Raw genomic sequence first — 18500 nt, 5'->3', positions numbered from 1 at the left:
AAAGGGAACCCAGAGTGCTGGAATTGAAGGGTATGAGAGGTCACTGCTGCTGGGCAGCTGGAGTGGATCTGTGCTGCATAGAGTGGATTGACTTGGAGTTGGGCCCTGGAGGGGTGGGGAGCTTTCAGTCAGTGAACAGGAGAGGAAGGGGCCAAGTCAGACTAAAGCGATGGCATGATCAAAGCTGAGGATGGGGTGAAGCTCTAGGCCCAGGTTGTGTGCTGAAAGGTACTGGAATGTAAGTTTGTGAAAGTAGGTTGGACCCACATTGTGAGGGTTTGAGATGTTCCAATGGGGTATCAGAGAGCTGCTGGAGGTCTTTAAATAGGGGAAGACCAGCAAGGCTGTGCAGCTGGGAGATGACACCACTGGAAGAGTAGGATGGCTGGGGAGGGTACGGGATCAGAGACAGGGGATGTCCTCTAGGAACAGGGACATGAGCTAGGTGTGATGGTGACAGCCACAGGGGAGGCAAATGGGAACATTCAAGGAAGACTGGACATGGAAGGAGAGAAAGAAATATGTCACTGAGGACTTGAGTGCAGGTGACTGCTTCTTGGAGGTAGGGACTATGTCTTACTCATTTTGGTCTCTTTAGTCCCTTACACAGCGCCCAGGGCACAGTGGGCCCTCTAAGACTGTGGAAGGAATGAGAAGTAGGCAGGAGAAAAAGTTGGTTTGGAAGTGTGTGGTCAGGTTTTTGCCACTTGACAAGAATAACTTAGAGGAGGAAAAGCTTAATTTGGGTTTCAGAAGTTTCAGTGCATGGTTGGCTGACTCCACTGCTCTGGCCTGAGGTGAGGAAGAACATCATGGAAGAAGGTGGAGGAAGGCTGCTCAGCTCATGGCAGCCAAGAAGCAGAGAGAGTGCAAAGTACCAGGGTCAAAATATAATCTTCAAGGGCATGCCCCCAGTGACCTACCTCCTTCAGCCACACCCCACCTGCCTATGGTTACCACCCAGTAGGCCATTCAAATTTTTAAAAAATACACCAAATGGATTAATCCACTGATTAGGTCACAGCTGCCTTAATCTAATCATTTCCACCTCTGGACATTCCTGCTTTCTCTTACATGTTAGCTTTTTTGGGGGACGCCTCATATCAGCCAATAACAGAAGGGTAGATATCAGAGGGGTTGACTTTTGAGAAGAAATCCGCAGTGAGGCCAGTGGGCTTGGGCTGATGCGTTCAAAGAGGAACCAGCCAAGCAGAGGGGAATTGATGCTGCAGCAGTGATTGTGATCTATATGGAAGCTCAAAAGAGAAAGAGAACAATCACCAGGAAGTACAAGAGGAAGAGGAATGGGAGAAGGACTGCAGAGGACCAGTCTGTGAAGGGATGTGGAATTAAGAAAGGGGAACAGAGTCTTTCAAGAAGCAAAGGTCATCAGCCGTGTGCAGGGACAGAGGTGTTGACTTACATGAGAAATTAGGAAAACGGAGCTATGGAGTTTAGCAAATTCCCACTTGTTATTTAAAAGCCCTGGCTTAGCTGTCATCACTTCTATCAGGTGGTCCTCTTTTTACTGCCTGGGAAAGAATTCATCCTAGCCTGCTCTGGGCTCCTACCAGGTCACATGTTGTCACACTTTTGCTGGAGAGCTTGCCTGTTTGCCCTGTACTTGTCAATGTGTGAAGCTGTCTGCTCTTTAGACAGGGCTCTTTCGGGGCTACGGTCAGCCTCCTCTACCTTAGGATCTTCTGTGTAACCAGCACATGCTAATGAGGGACTGAATGAGTAGGTGGAGTGAGGGAACTATTTCAGTGCAGTGGTGAATGGCGGGGCAGCCAGATGACAGGGGATTGAGAAGAGGGACCAAAATAAGGAAAAGAGACTTCTCAGTAGGAGGAGGGGATGCTCTTAGGGAAGCAGTTTATTTTACAGTGTTTTTATTCACAGTTCAAAAATCCAAACCATCACTGAACAGTTATTTTACATGCTACTAGATTCAAAAGGCACAGTCTGTCATAATGTTATGTATTGGAGAACGTTCGAGACAAAGACATGAAATGCTTCTTTTTTATTCCATTGAATACATGTACAAGCCTTGACCATGTACTTGCTATTGTAAGTAGTGCTTTGAAAATGACAGTGTCAACACCCAGCTGCTTATGAAGTGCTCAGGATGGGGAGGGCAGGGCACATGTGAGACCCAGTGGGAAGTCCCTCTGGAGTTGGTAGTTGGTCCTATGGGGGTGAGAAGGCCGCTATGCCCGTGTCAGGCAGCCCCAGGCCCTGCAGAGTCTCGTAGAGGGCGCAGGAGTCCTGTGCACCCTCTGCAGTGATGTCCCTTTTCTTTGGAAGTTGGGAGGGCGTACTTCTTCCCATCTCTTGGTCCTTGATATTTTGCTCCTAGAAGGCTCACACAGTGCTGCTCTTCCATCTTCTGTCTCCCTTCCTCCCAGACCTGGCCTACGGCTCTGTGATCTCTGTGAAGAACTTCCGGATGGCCATTGGTTATCTGCACTCGCACGGGCACCTGTACCCCGAGGGCGTGGGCGCCCGCCAGCAGCAGGTGAGTGGGTTTCTGTGGACTTGTTCTGCAGCAAAGCTGAATGGTTTGCCATGATGGGACTGCCATTCACTTTCTTCTCATCCTTTGTTCATGTCATTTCCCCTGATTGAAACGGTTCCAAGAGGGAGAGCAGGGATATTGGAAAGTTTGGTGGGGCCAGACGAGAGGAGGCCTCTGTTGTCTCTTCCATAGACACTGGGAAGGCATGGAAGTTGTTAAATGATGTTAAGAAATTGTTAGATAGCTAGGTTAGAAAGATAGGAAGAAAACTGTAGCGGGAATGGGATAGATGATGAGGAACTAGCTTGGAAGCGATGATTATGAAAGAGGGTGGTGACTAGAGGCAAAGAGAGCAGGGGGCAGAGGCGGGAATTGATTCAGGAAACACTTCATAGGTGCGATGGCCAAGAGCTGCGCTCAGGTGTGTAGTTTGCACGCCCTGGTGCATGTGTGTTGATGCTGTGTCACAGAGTCAGGAAGGGAGGGGGAGGAGGGCTGGCTGTGGGGATAGGAGCACCGGTTTGTGTGTTTTAGGTTTGAGGCTTATCCCAGGAGCATGTAGCATGTGGGCGTTAACACAGGGAACATCGCCCAAAAGAGTTCATGAGGGGGCCCATGAAGGGACCCTGGTGAGGGTCCATCATTTAAGGCAATGTTCAAAGCTGCTTGGAACGGAGCCAGTAGTAGAGGCCAAGAAGAAAGGAGAGAATGGGGAGGTAAGAGGAAGAGTAGAGGAGAGTGTCAGGAGGAGAGGGAGGTCTCCAGAAAGAGGAGAGAACCAGTGGTGCAGCTGCTGCCGGACATCAGAAAGGGTGAGGCCCGAGAAGGGGGCCTTTGGTGGCAGAAGAGGCCTGTGACAGAGGAGGGGTGAGAGCAGAAGTTTCAGAGGCAGTGACTTAAGGAGCAAATGGGAGATGGGAAGTGGAGGCTGTTACTCTAAGAAATTCTCTTCGTACAAAATGACTAATTTCTTCACTTTGCAAAACAATTTACTACTCAAAGTGCTTTATTATCTTTTCTTTTTTAGTTACTAGAAAGTTGACCCAAGGTATTGGGATCATTTTTCTCATTCCTGATTCTCTACTTTTCTCTGAACAAGTGGTCCCCAACCTTGGCTGCACTTTAGAATCAGCTGGAGAGTTCTTAAAATATTCTGACCCTTGGGCTCTACCACAGAGATTCCAGTTTAATTGTTTGAGGTGGGGGTGGGACATTCATTGTGCATTTTTGTTTTGGTGTTAAGCTCCCCACATATTTCTAATCCCCAGCCAGGGCAGAAAACCATAGCTATGTCATTCCATGTTGATACCCTACTGCAGATGTCATGTAGAAGGTAATGAAGTTACAGATGTTGTGGCCAGGAACATCTATACTGTGCCAAGGGAGAGAAGGGCCACATTCTGAAAGACCCTATTAAGCTGGTGTTGCACACTTGGAGGTGTGAAACCATGGTGGCAGTTGTGTTAGTCAGCTTTTTGTTGCTGTCACCAAAATACCTGATGCAGACAACTCGGAGGAGGAAAGGTTTCTTTTGGTTCATGGTTTCAGAGGTTCCAGTCCATAGTCAATGGCTGGCTCCATTGCTCTGGACCTGAGGTGAGGCAGAACATCATGGGTAGGAGGGCATGGTGGAGGAAAGCTTCTCAGCTCATGGCGACCAAGAAGTAGGGGTGGGTAGGGAAAGGGACCAGGGATAAGATACAGTCCCCAAGGACACACTCCCAGTGATCTACTTTCTCCAGCCATGCCCCACTTGCCTGCAGTTTCTGCCTCCTCCCAGGGTCCATTCACCTATCTACAGATTAATCCACTGATGAGCTCGGAGTCCTCATGATCCATCACTTCCCTGAAACCCCACCTCTGGATATGGCTGCACTAGGGGCCAAGGCTTCAACACATGAGCTTTAGGGGGACATTCCAGATTCAAGCCATAGCAGTGGTGTAGAGAGAACACGTTGGGGCACGGAGCAAGAGATCTGGCTTGGTCTTTACAGGATCAATCACTTAGCCATTCTCCACCTATTGCTTCATCTGAAGCTGAGGGGATTGGACTAAGTAACTTGCTCTTCAGTTTAACATCTTGTTAATGTCTCTAGGTCTCAAATTTTAAAATGTTTTTAAAGCATAACATTTCGAAAATAAAATTGAGAAATATGGAAAAGCATAAAAAAGGAAACAAAAGCTGTACATATCCCAGATCTGTATTTATTCAAATATTTTGATATACAGTATTCTTCTATAATTGGATACCTAGGTTCCTAGGAAATCTCATGTCATAAAAAAAATAAAATCCACTATAAAACAAATGTTTCAATGGGAAAAGGGCCAGGAACTATACTCACAATAAAGAGATCTTTTTTCTTGCAGGAATTTTAATGCTAATGGTTTTTGTAAAAGGAAACAAATAAAAAGCATTCCCTACCACACACAGCCATGGATTATGTGTGTGAGCCCTAGAGAACCTTGATACCCATGAGCAAATCCAAGCTGGATGGTCTCTGTATGGCTTAATTTGTTACCATCAAAACTTTTAGCCTCTTGTAAGTTCTTACTATCATTATCGTTAATTTTTTTCTGAGGAACAAAGCAAAAGCAGCCTTAATACATACAAATATTTTTTTCCATAAATTCTAGCTCCATATTTCTTTGCAAGTAAAGTGATCATGTTGTATCCAACTGGGGTTATAAAAGCTCTCATTATAAAAGAAATGCCTATATATCAATCATTTCCGGGTGTGTCTGTACTTGTTTACGTAATTGGCATAATTGTATGGGTTTAGTCCCTGTCTTGGGAACTTTGGAGTTAGTACCTGATTTCAATCCTATCTCCCTAATGCATAAACTCTGTGACTATGCTGAACCAATGATTCAGTCTGTTTCCTCATAAGTAACATGGAGAATGCCATAGCACCTACGGCATAGAGTTATAATAATGATTAAACAAGGTAAGATTTGTCCATACAGTCTGGTGATAAATGATAGTTATCTTCAGCATCACCGTTTCTTGAGCCTTTTCCCATCCTGCTGAAAGAACACTTTGAAAGATTTTTTGTGGGTGTATAGTGTTCTATCCCATAGACATAGTGTCATGTTAACTGTTCCTCTATTATTAGATATTTATACTATTTCCATATTATTGTTAGATTAGCTGCAGCATTATAAATGTGCATGTGAGCGCTCACACATTTATTTTTTAAAATCATTGTGTACAAAATGGCCATGACTCTAGGATGAGATATTTATGGAGCTTTTTGGTTTCATTTGTCTACATTATAGAAAATACAATGGCATGGAATTTTTACTTAGAAAGTTTGAGGCATGGTATGAATTACTTTTTGTGCATTTTTTTTTCTTGGTACCAGAGATTGAACCCAGGAGTACTTCAACCACTCAGCCACATCCCTAGCCCTTTTTATTTTTTATCGTGAGACAGAGTCTCACTATATTGCTGAGGCTGGCCTCAAACTTGTGATCCTGCTGCCTCAGCCTCCCGAATTGCTACGATTACAGATGTGTACCACCGCACTCAGCTATGAATTCCTTTTTAAAATGTACTCATCTGTGCTGGAGACTGTTATACAAGGTATCATGGTTCCTCCCTCTAGAAGGATAGGACTTTAATGATAACACACAGAATGATATACAAAAATGAATTCAAATGTTCTGGAGGGACAGGGCCTCTAAATCCAGAAGGAAGAAGAAGAATCTCACTCAGCAATGCTGCCCCTGAGTCTGTTGGGAAACATGGCACTTGGGCTGCTGGCTGGGAGATTCTGAAAGAGACTCAGGTAATGTGCTGGTTTGCTGGGGATTGTCCCTGCCAGCTCTGTTATAGTGATGGTATTCTCTTCCCATCTCCTCCTCTGTCCCACTCCCATCCAGGTCACCACCTATTTGCACAAGGACTATAACAACTTGTGGATCATCAAGAAACACAATACAAACTCAGGTAAGGTGCTTGGGAATGGGTGCTTCTTGTATTATTATTACTTCCTCTGAGTCTTCAACATTTTTCTTGCTTCCAGAAAAATGGTACTGAGATGGGCTTCCCCAAGCATCTCTGACAGCATCTTTACTGATCTCAGTTATTCTTTCAGCAGTTATCAATTGAGCTTCTACTGTGTTTTTAAACACAGTTGTAGGCGCAGGGGATAAGCAGTGAGTAAAACAGATAAACACTTGTAGCACTGTTATTTTGAAGTCATTGAAAAGGGACAGGGCTCAGACTTCATCTAGGAAGAGGTTACCTGAGCATGCCACACCAGAAGCTGGGGAGTAGCCAGCCCCAAGCCAGGGTACCTGGAAGCTGCTCTCATTTCTGATATAGAGCACACCAAGCTGTGCAGACCCTACCTGCCATCTCTCCTGCTGGGCTAGTCTAGGCAGGTGCTTGGGATAGCACTGGAAGCCTGCTGATCTGCCTCAAGGTCTAGGCAGAGTAGCTCTGAATGGAGCCCTCCAGGCTTTAGGGGCAGAGTAAGAGCTATAGTTGGCTCTTCCTCTTTGGTCCATTAACTAGCTACCTGCAGGCTGTCTTCTGCCGCAGCTCAGAACAGAGGGCATAATCGTGGTGCCTTCTGAGCCCATCCTCATGTCAATCTCCTGTGTCACAGGCATTCCCTGTAACTCAGCAGACAACACCTGTGTAGCCTGTTCTTGGCCAGCTGCTCATGAGCCTTTGTGGAAAAATGGGCAGCTGCTCATCTAAATCCATTTTCTTTTTCTCTCTCCTTTTATTGCCTCAGTTTTTTAGACTAGAAACATGTCGTACACAACCACTATCTTTGCATCTGTATATTTGTATATATTACTCAATAATAGAAAAATGACACCATAATTTATATTCTTATAATACTAATAGAGAGAGAGAGAGAGAGTATGTGTGTGTGTGTGTGTGTTTTGGTTTTTTTTTTTTTTTTTTTGGTACCAGGGATTGAACTCAGCAGGACTGAGCCACATCCTCTATTTTGTATTTTTTTAAATGTTTTTTTAGTTGTAGATGGACACACATTATCTTTATGTTTTATGTGGTGCTGAGGATCGAACCCAGTTCCTCACGTAAGTGAGGCAAGCGCTTTACCACTGAGCTACAGGCCCAGCACCCCCTATTTTGTGTTTTATTTAGAGACAGGGTCTCACTGAGTTGCTTATTAGTGCCATGCTTTTTGTTGAGGCTAGCTTTGAACTTGCGATCCTCCTGCCCCAGCCTCCCTAGCCGCTGAGATTACAGTGATGCACCGCTGCGCCTGGCCATTGATTGTGTTTTGATGCATCAGGCCAACATAACTGGTCCACAGTAAAGAGTTAGGAGGAAAGGCCATACATGTGGATCTGAACCAAATCTTTTGGACATCCCTCGTCTCTTATTCCATTTTGTCTAAACAACTAAGGATTTTCTGGGAACTTAATAGCCTAAGGTCTTTGTGTTGATGAATGTAAATGCCCCTCCCCGCTGCCTATATGAAATAAAACTTCCCTCTCTATTGACTTCCTTGATTTGTCATCTTGCTAATTAATCTTAGGAGTCCCTAAACAGCAGCTGAGCAATGGGCATCTGTGCAGTCAAGTTCTCTAATTCTCTTGAGAGCCAGTAATTTGCATTGGCAAATTTATCTTTCCTGACCTTGAGCTATTCATAGAATATTGGTTTCACTGTGTGGAACGGAAATTTGCAAGAGTACAGTCTGCATTGCTCTGATGACTGCCAGGGCCTTTTCCTTATGGCCTTTCCAGATCCTGAACAGTCTTGATTTCCACATGACACAGAAGTAGTCCTTTTCTTTCATCATTTCATCGTTTTCTTCACACTTACCAAGTCTATTATCAGAGATAAGATTTGATTTTGAAGAGAGATGGTGATTTTCATGGAATTTTTGGAAGACTATTTTATTACTTATAAAAGAAAATCTTGTTATTTAGCTTCCCAGCCTCAGTTCCCATGGGGGCTTCAGATAAAGGCCTGCCAGATGAAGGCCATGTTACCTGGCTTGTCTGTACACAGCATGGCACCACTCGTTCCACCCTGTCTCCTGAGCCCACTCCCTGCCTGCCTACACTTCTAACTACATGAAGCCACGTGCTGTTGGTCACATGAGTTTGTTCTTTCATAGCTCTGTGCCTTTCCCTGACTTGTTCACCTGGTGAAATTCTCCCCTTTAAGAGTGTTTTCAAGCATGATCTCTCGGACGTCCTTCTCTGATCCTCTGAGGCGATTGGGCTCCCTATTCTTTGGTCCCACGGCACTCTTAGTACCTCTGGCACTGCTTTCCTGCAGGCCCTCCATCAATACTGGCCTGGTGAGTGAATGACCCGTATTAATGCTTGTTTCTTCTCAGCAGATCCCCTAGACCCTTCATTCCCAGTGGAATTCGTGAGACATGGAGACATCGTTCGACTGGAACACAAAGAGTTAAGTGAACTTGCTGTTTAGGTAATGAGTGGGATAGGAGTTTTTTATGAAATAAAATATAGGAAAGTCAGGTTTGGCTGAGGCTGTAGTCAGGGAATGAAGCTGCGGTGCTAAAATGAGAAGAACCAGCTATGAAGGTAAGGCATAAGGCGGGTCAGCCGCTGCCTGCCTTGGCTCTGGGGAGCTTTGACCTCTGAGGGCACCTTTCGGTTTCCCTTTTCCTGGGAGAAAAAGTTTGAGTTGTCCAAAACTTCCTCTTAATTGGCCACTTTTAGAAAATGTAAGCATCAAATTCTGAGAGTATGACAAGCTCGTTTATTTCACTAGTGTTCTCACTGAAGTGACTAAAAATGCTGGGAAAATATAAAAACTACTTCTTAAAAAGCATAAAATAGCGACAAGATATGAAAGACTTCCTAGGCCAAAATCTAAGTGAAAGATGGAATCCAGAAAAATAAGTAGGGCCCTGAAGGCACTTCACCTGGATCCTCTAGTTCTGAGTTTTGGTCTTTCATTTTGATCTTTTGTTTTGACTACCCCTTGAGAAAGGTTTGAAAGTCAAAGTTCTAGTCTCTTCCAAAGTGGTAAATTTATTAGGTTAAGGATGTAGCTCAGTGATAGAGCACCTGCCTAGTATGAGGCCCTGGGTTCAATCCCCAGCATACCAAAAAACAAAATTAAGTGATGTTCCCCCAAATCTGGAACCCTAAGAGTCATAGGCTAAGGGTAAATCTACTATTCACTTGTCCCCAGGTAGAGTGACTTTGGTACCCAGCAGAGTATTGAGGGTTGGGCAGTTCCTGAGAAGTAACTACCAGTTGATCTTCATGTGGGTGATCTTCATGTCACCTGGGTGGTCTCAAAATCATTCAAGCAATGAATTTAATGAACGTGACCTTAGACTGGCTAAATGCAAATTCTCCTTTGGAAAAGACACTGCAATCTGTTCCCATAAATGGTTTTCTAGCAACAGTGTATTCAAAATACATGAATATACACAAAAATAAATCACTCAAGGAAATAGAGCACTATGTGTAAGAACAAAGAAAAATAATAGCAGAAGCAGCCTTGTGAAAATTTCATACATAGAAATGATTAGATATAGATTTTTAAGAAATCAGGGATGATACACACATGCATGCGTGCGTGCGCACACACACACTCACACATACACACACACACAACTCACACACACACACACACGCACGAAAGTAATTGCCAGTAGTTTCTCTCTTGTCAGTTGGATTTTACATCCTTTAAATTTTTATGATTATAAATTTTATTTTTGCAAATTTTCAAAAATTTTATAATGAACATTCGTTACTTATGAATAACAGTAAGAGTTTGTTATAGAAAGCTAAATAAATTAGTTAATTAAAGCCCTCTGATTGTCCACAAATCCCCACTTTACAAAAATTGTAATGGGAGTAGATTAAGTGGGGATGGGGCAGGTAGCCCACCTCAGGCATGTATAGATCAAGTTGATTTTTCTCTTCCCTAGACCCACCTCCTAAGCAGGCAGGCTAAGTGCTTCAAAACAACCAAGTGTTTGAAAGTCACCACCTACCCTGCTGACACCCAGAGTTTATCTCCTTTCTTGGCACATAGTCCAGTGCTCCTACCATTTCTCCTTCTCAGTTTGAGCTCCTCTTCTCCAGTTTTCTGGATGTTTCTTGTGAGTGAATGGGCAACAAATTCCTGATATGTTGGAATTAATAGTTCAGGTGCTAATTTTTCTGTCCTCACAGATATATCCTCAGTAAAGGAGGAAACATTGCCCATCTCTTCAGGTAACAGCTCTTCTCTCTCTTCTCACTCCTAGGACCTCTCGGAACTTGCACAGTCACTATCATGAGGCCCCCCTGACCCGGAAGCACTATCAGGTCACCGGCTATGGCATAGTAAGTGAGCAGCTGGGGTGTGAGCAGGATGTCAAAAGTTGTGTGGCTTGGCTCAGGGAGGCCTGTCAGGACACATCCACCCAAGACTTCTGGAATTCCTAAGGATTGCCAGCTGTGCATGGACTGTCTTAACATTTGAGAACTTTTTGTCTAGGTTTGCTGTGAGCAGAGCAGCCTCTGAAGTCTGCTTGTTTCCATTCTGTTCTCATATGATAACTATCATTTACATATCCTGATTCACAGTAAATGTTAAATATGAATGCTATTTGGGTCTCTTAAAATTACATTAAACATAGAAGCCAAGAACTACCTGTGGCCTCATGAACTGAGTTTTTCATAAATGATTTTCTAGCAACAATGTATAGAATAGCAGAAGGAGCCTTGCAAAGTTTTCATACGTAGAAATGATTAGATATAGATTCATTGTTATTTATGAATAACAGTAAGAGTTTGTTATAGAAAGCTAAATAAATTAGTTTATTAAAGCCCTCTGATTGTCCACACATCCCCACTTTACAAAAATTGTAATGGGAGTAGATTAAGTGGGGATGATTCAGGTATCCTACCTCAGGTCCCAAATTCTCACTGGGTTTATTTTTAAGGATCTCTTCCCTGCTCTACAGAGGGATATTATCCACACAGCTTTTATATTAACTGCCTCAGGGAGATGGACTTAATAAAGTTCTCTGAGTGCCAGGTGTAATGTCACATGCCTTTAATCTGAGCCACAGATTAACAGCAGGCCGAGGCAGGAGGGTTTCAAGTTCAAGGCCAGCCCGTGCAATTTAGCAAGGCCCTGTCTCAAAATAAAAAGGGCTGAGGGTGTAGCTCAATGCCAGAGAAGTTCAATCCCTAGTACTGCCCCCACCCACAAAAGGTAGCTCCGTGAGTTACATTTTTTTCCCATCATCATTGATGCTTTGGTAAAGATTCCATGGGTTCATTAAGATGGATTTCCCAACCCTCCTACTTGCTCATTCCACATTGTACTAGTCACAACTCTGACTGTCCTTATCATTTTTCTTGTGGGAATCTCTTGAGGACAATTAAATGCCACTATCTTAATTTCCAAGGTACAGCATCCAGGCCAGGCCTTTCTGGCTTACATGAGTGACTGTCCACGTGCCAAGATAATGAATGCAATTGGTTTATGATTTACTTCTGTTGGCTCAGGGCAAATTTAGTCTTGAATTTGGTTTAAGGGCAAAAATATCTATTGAGTGCTTAAACTCTAGCCCTGTGAAGTGAAGGATTGGACTTCTGGTTCCAGGAGTGGAACATGCTGCTCTAGTTTTACACATGAGTGTGAGGCAATGTCAGTCACTTGGGATATTTCTATGGCCTTTTCCCTTTCCTGCTTCAGTCACTGAGGCTGATTTGGTGTTGGACCTTTGTAATATGGTGGCAGTTTAAAGGGGGGCCATTTCCCTTTCTGACACTTCTTCTCTAAAGTCATCTTATTTTGTATTCTTTTCTTGGTTTATGTGGCAGAATGGGACGGGGGACTCAAATGATTTCTGGCGGATTGAGGTTATTAACAGAAAATTTGGGAACCGGATAAAAGTGCTGAGAAGTCGAATTCGCCTCATTCATCTGGTCACAGGTTGTGTCCTGGGCTCCTCAGGAAAGGTTCTGCCCAAGTGGTAAGTCTCCAGAGTGCTGAAGTCCTGATCGAGCTCGGGCTTTTTCTTTTATGCTGCAGGGAGAATGCCAGAGCTTCCATTTCCCATGGTCAGTGTTTGCCTCAGGTTGCTTCTCCTTGCTGTAGATGGAAGGAGAAGAGGCATCAAGTATACTACGGAGCACAGAGCTCCAGGGTAGCCTTGGTATTTTATGTGCTCTGACAGCTGAACATCTGTACATCTGGCTTGTGATAATAACTCTCTGGGTCTATCTTTTCATAAAATATGTCCTAGCCCAGTCCTAGGAGGGTTGTGGAATATGAAAGTGTAAGATTGAGAAAATAATGGCCCCTGGCTTGAAAAGAGAGGGGTTCCACGGGTTTAAGAGCAGTGGATGTGCTCTGGGGTAGGGTGAGGGGTGAGGGTATTTTGTAGTCAAAGTAGACATCTTTGACTACTCTTCACAGGGGCTGGGAGCAGCTGGAAGTTACCTGCACACCATATCTAAAAGACACCCTCAACTCCATCTGGAATGTGGAGGACCATATCAATCCCAAATGTGAGTGAGGTAACTTCCCAGCTGGCTCTGAATGAACAGTTACCTTACAGAGAAATGAACCTTCATAGATTCTGCAACCGTTTCATCTTATTGTTGCCACTTCTTCCTTTTTCACTGGAGTGTCTTCCTGAGAGTTGTGAATACCAATCCTTCTAACTCCTTTTTCTTCTCATCCATTTCCTCCTTAAACTCCTCTCCCTAAGGTGACCAGTGACTTCCTGCAGAACCCTCTGTCTCCCTCTGGGCTTTTCTGTCTCCCTCTGGGCTTTTCTGTCTCTGTCCCTGGAGAGTACCTCTGCACCCTCTAGGCTGGGAGCAGCTGGTCCTCGCCCATTTTGCCTGGGCAGAGCTCCTCCTCTCCTACATCCAGCCTGCCACTGAGAGAAGCCCCTGGCTACAGCCTTGATCTGGTCCCTCACCTTTGCTCCCAGCTCCATTTGTCATCTCCACTTCAGCTTCAGCCTTAGCTCACTGAGTGTTTGGGTCCATCGTCTGTTTCCTGAACTCCCCTTCAGGCTTGTGCTGAAGTTCTCCTTCCTGTGCTTCCCATCCCATCCTTACCACCTTAGCTAATCAGAATCACGAAGCAGCTCTTTACTGAGTATGCCAGGAACTGTGTGGGGCCTGTGGCTCTGTTGGCAGTGAGGCAGACCTGGGCCCTGTCCTCACCCAGATCTGACAGGAGGTCCTGAGAAGTGGCGCGCCGAGAGCTGTTGGAACACCACAGAAGCGGGCCTTGTGGTTCTTTTCCTTTGTATTTCTCAGAATGCCTCATGCATGCTCAAAGTAAGCTGAATAAATGATCCTTAACACTGTCACCTACTTGTCAGCTTGTCAAGAAGGCTGCAGTTTCCTAATGGGAATGTGGACACCGTGGATGGACAGTGAAGAGAAAATGTGTTTTTCTTCCTAGTGCCAAATATCAGCCTGGATGTGCTGCAGCCCAGTTTTCCTGAGATCTTGCTGGAGTCCCACATGGTCATGATCCGGGTATTGTGGTCCCTTTTTATTCTCTAAGTACTTTGGAGCAGCCACAGATTTGGAGCACAGATCAGTAACCATGATGTAGATCCACTGCCCCCTTGTGGAGGACTTTGAAAGTGTCTTCATCTACTGGTTTGCTTCATCTTCAGGGGCATTTCCCTTATCACATATCACATTTCCCTTATGAGGAAGGTGGTGTGGTGGTGATGATGGTGATGACAACAACCTTAATATCAGGGAGCACTTGTGTAGCGCTTATGTTCCAGGCACTATTTTAAGCACTGTACATACATTAACTCACTTAAAACTGATTAGAATCCTGTGGAGATTATTGTCATTCTCAGTTTATACAAGAGGGAACAGAAACCTAGAAAGGTTAAGGAACTTGTCCATGTTACAGAGCTCTGTGTCAAAAGTGGATCCAGGCTTCAAAGCTAGGCTAGTGGGCTTTCAGAGTCAGTGCCAGTTACTGTGATACTTCTCTCCCTCTACTGATTTGCAAATCAGTACCAGTGGCAGGACTCCTGAAAGCCACAGTCTCTTGGTTGAAGATCATGAGACACTGATAGTTCACTCCATAAGAGATTAGGATCTGTTATAATGAATAGCTAATTTGAATTTGTTGTGGATGTTAAGCATATAATTCCAACCATGAGTCCTCTCATATTCCTGGACAGAAACTATTTAGGGGGCATGGCTGACTCTTGTTAAGGTTTCTTAAGATTCATTATTTGCACTTTGTCATTGCTAGCTGACAGCAGGTTTAAGGAAAATTGAGAGAGGAAATCTTTAAATTGGGAAAATTCTGTCCACTAGCTTAAATTTCCCCTGTGAATTGGGGAGACCTCCCTGCAGTTCTGGTACTCCCTGGGAGACCCCCCCTTGCTCTGGTTTCTGAGAAACCTGAGTCCTGCAGGAGTGATACTGAGGAACCACCGTATCTCAAGTGAGATGGCAGGTCCTCAGCCACCCACTGAGCTGGGAGGTATAGGGCTGTTATCTTTCCTCTGTGACCCACTGTCAAGTGGACTTTGCCAGAAGTGATTATGTCAGCACTGCTCAGTAAACATAGTTGACTTATTTCACCAGATTAAACTTTTAAAATTCAGATTTTGTCATCTTGCACATGGAGAGGTGATGAGTTGACATTAAGCCATCTCTGGGTCACTTCCTCTCTGACTCTTTGCTTGTAACTGTCACTGTGGCCTGATGACATAGCTCTTTTAAATATGTGCCTGTCAGTAAGAATATCAGTCTAAGTCTGGACAGAATTTTAAGAGTAAATGAGGAAGTCTAAAAAGTTTCATTCATTTTTTCATTATCGAAGAAGAAAAAGGATGCAAGAGAGTTCTCTTATTTAACCAATGTAGAGTCAGGGAGAGATCAAAACAGTGAGTTCAGGCTACAGAAATTGTAGGGGGGGTGTGTGTTTGTGTGTGTCTGTGTGTCTGGTTTTCTGTCAGCTGAGATCTGAGTGGAGAAGACTGGCTTATCTGATGAGGTTAGCTGGATAAGCCTTCTGGATTTGCAACATGAAAGACAACTTATAAACATATATACCTCTGTTAGTTATAGATTTCCCCTCCTTCCATCTCTTGATTTAGTAAAGGAGCCGGATTTCTCTGAGTTTGATGTAGTAAATAGGATCCCTTGACTAGTTACAGTTCTGACTGGAGTTCCTGAGTTTGAGTTTGGGACTCAGCTGACTGTCTGAAGGAGCTGAGTTTCCTCAGTCACTGCTCCAGGGGTTCAAGGCTTTTCAGATGGCCATAGTGATTGAGGGGTGGGATAGCTGCCTCTTTGGGTCTGACACCCGCCATGGTACTTTGACCCTATAGGAGCCACCTAATCACCATATGAAGACTCATAAACTATTTCCAAGCCCTCAAAGAGTTGAATGAGTAAGGCTCTGAGTGACAGTTCATTGAACCAGAACTTCTAGACCTTTCTTGGGCTAGATTGGTGGTTCTCAGTTCAGAACCTGCTTGTGAATATTTGGCAACATTAGGAGAAATTTTTGGCAGACATAACTGAGGGTTGGGATATGGGAGTGCTGCTGGCACCCTGTGAGTAGTGGCCAGGGGTGCTGAACATCCTGGAATGCACAGGACAGCTCCCAAGACAGAGGCTCGTCTGGCCCCAAGTGTCAAGGGTGGCAAGACTTGGAATGCCAACCTAAGTCGGAGTGCCTGACTCCCCTTCTGTGGTGTCTTCTCAGTTTGTGCTGATAAAGAGGCTGCCCAGCCCTGGTGCCTAATGTCCAGGGTCCTGACCCTGTTCCCTTCCATTTTAGTGAAGGCCTGATTCTGCCATGGTGGGACAAGTTGTTGGATATTCTTGGCTGCTGAATTAGAGAGGCCAAGTTTAGGTCCTTCAGGCTGAAATGTGCACTTGAGAGTGATTTCTCTCCCAGTAGATAAAATATCAGCTTGGAGAGGAAAGGAGAGTCTTGCCATTTTTCTGTACAGAGCCCAGGTATTGATATAGTAGCACATAAACAGACGTACAGTATGGCTAAACTATTAAAATATCGTGGGGTGCATTTGGGGGAAAATGTCTAAAAAGGCTCCTGGTGGTGAGGGGTGAAAAGACGGTGGGAAACACTAGGCTAAAAGAACCTTTTCCAGGTCCAGACACGCCTCAGAGTCTCTGCTTTTCTGTTTGAAATTGAATAAATAAGCTCTGATTTATATTCCCCAACCTGCCCTCCTGACACTGTCCTTGACTTGGCAACGGGTGTGTTTTTTGCGCCTAATGGAAACAAGTCCCTCATTCCTCTTCCCCTTCTTTCTCTCTAGCGTAGAGGGTCTGATGGCCTCTGATGGCAAGTGGAGCTTGTTTATTCGGGGAAGAATATTATGGCAGTTATTGTAGGCAGTGGACAGTGGCTGCAGGTGGGCACCTGACTCTTCCCTGCATGGGAGGGAGAGGAGAGAGGGAGGATTGCTCTTGACACTTGGCTTATATCTAAGATAGCTGAGCCTCATATTTCTCTCAGCCTTCCAGATCTCCTTATTGACCAGCTTTTCTTTGCTACCTTCCTGCAGGGGAACAATGGCCTTAAACCCAAGGACAATGAGTTCACATCCAAACCCTGGCATTGGCCCATCAACTACCAGGTATGGCCCATGGCTGGAGCTCCTCCAGGAAATGGAGCCCAGAAAGAGACTCGTGAAGATTGCACAGGGCTAGGGTGTGCTGGGGTGGCACAGGGAGGCCTCTCCTGGGATGCGCGGACCAGAGCTGGGCTCCGTTTTCTGCCCTGATGCTGACTCCAGCTCCCCAGGGAACTCGGGTGGAATTTGCATGTTCTGAACTCCTGTCTGGGCTACCTGTCTGTGAAGGGTGAAGAGTCTTCTCCGCCCTCGAATGGGTGGCTGGGGATTAGCTGGGCTCTGGATCAGCAAGCTGTGCTCTGTTCCACAGGGCCTACGCTTCTCAGGGGCAAATGACACAGACTTCCGGGTCTATCTGCTTGGCAATCCGGTGAGTGCCCAGATGTTCTTGGCTCAGGGCCTCCTACACTTGCCTGTGGAGAGCTGCTCCTTTCCTCTCATCCTCTGGTTTTCATCTCCATGCAGGTGATCTGGTGGCTGAATCTGGTGAGCATTGCCCTCTACCTCCTCTCAGGGAGCATTGCTGCCATCGCCATACAGAGAGGGGCACAGCTGCCTGCTGAGGTGGAAGGTCAGGTTGCTGGGTTCTCCCTGCCCCACCTAGCAGCTAGTAGCAGCCTGCATGCTAGAGGGCCTGCCTGCTGGGTGCGGGGGGTGTCCCTTACCCTCACCACTCATGCTTTCCCTTCTTGTTTTTTGAAAGCCTAGTCACCAGACACCCACTGCCGTTTCAACACTGTATCCTCCCAACACTCTGGGGTGTAGTGTATTATTACCCCATTCTATGGATTAGGAAACTGAGGCATAGTGAGATTAGGGAACTTGCCCCAGGAATAAGAGTGCTGAGGTTCAAACCCTAGCAGTCCAACTTCAGAGCCTTCATTTTACCCCTATGCTGTAGCGAAAGCTGCCCATCTTCTCTGCTCTGCCCCTCCTTGCTCCGTGGCCCTGTCCTCTAGTGGGGTCTCTGCTCCCTGGCGTGGGGTGGCTCCTTTCTGCCGTACCTCAGATAGGCCGGCAGTGGGTTCCTGTCCTGGTGCTGCTCCTGGTTGCCTTAGCTGTCAGGCATGGACCTCAGCATCCGAGACACCACACAGGCCCTTTCACCCTGCACCTCCCTCTCCCAACAGTTATGGTGTCAGGTACCATCCTGCTCTCTACCCTCACTTCCATCCCTGTTTGCTGCTGCAAGGGTCTGTGGCTGTGGAGGCAGGGAGGGGAGGATTGGGTCTGTAGGTGGACAAGATTGGGTATTTTTAGAGCCAGGTTCCCTCCTGCCCAGACACCAGATCAGGCCCCCTGCTGGCATGCCGTGCCCCTGCCGTGGTGCCAAGGCCTTTCCAGGCTGGGCTCTGGCCAGGGCTCTCGACCCAGTTGCTCCTCTCTCTGGC

General features: G+C 45.6%; 1 protein-coding gene across 3 annotated transcripts in view; it reads left to right on the top strand.

The window, feature by feature from the left end:
• Positions 1–18500, top strand: part of Pomt2 (protein O-mannosyltransferase 2) — a 39729-nt gene that overhangs the window by 17406 nt on the left and 3823 nt on the right. For 2 of the 3 annotated variants that reach the window (XM_015494308.2, XM_048799063.1), the window contains exons 9-18: positions 2409–2518; positions 6401–6467; positions 8854–8926; positions 10750–10828; positions 12320–12471; positions 12918–13009; positions 13923–13999; positions 17041–17112; positions 17420–17479; positions 17575–17680. In XM_015494308.2, coding sequence (XP_015349794.1) covers positions 2409–2518; positions 6401–6467; positions 8854–8926; positions 10750–10828; positions 12320–12471; positions 12918–13009; positions 13923–13999; positions 17041–17112; positions 17420–17479; positions 17575–17680 — 888 coding nt within the window. The remainder of the gene's footprint in view (positions 1–2408; positions 2519–6400; positions 6468–8853; positions 8927–10749; positions 10829–12319; positions 12472–12917; positions 13010–13922; positions 14000–17040; positions 17113–17419; positions 17480–17574; positions 17681–18500) is intronic. The other variant, XM_015494313.2, reaches the window with a different exon arrangement.

Source organism: Marmota marmota, unplaced genomic scaffold, assembly GCF_001458135.2.
Source record: "Marmota marmota marmota unplaced genomic scaffold, marMar, whole genome shotgun sequence".
Lineage (NCBI taxonomy): Eukaryota > Metazoa > Chordata > Mammalia > Rodentia > Sciuridae > Marmota > Marmota marmota.
This window is presented reverse-complemented; position numbering and strand designations above follow the sequence as displayed.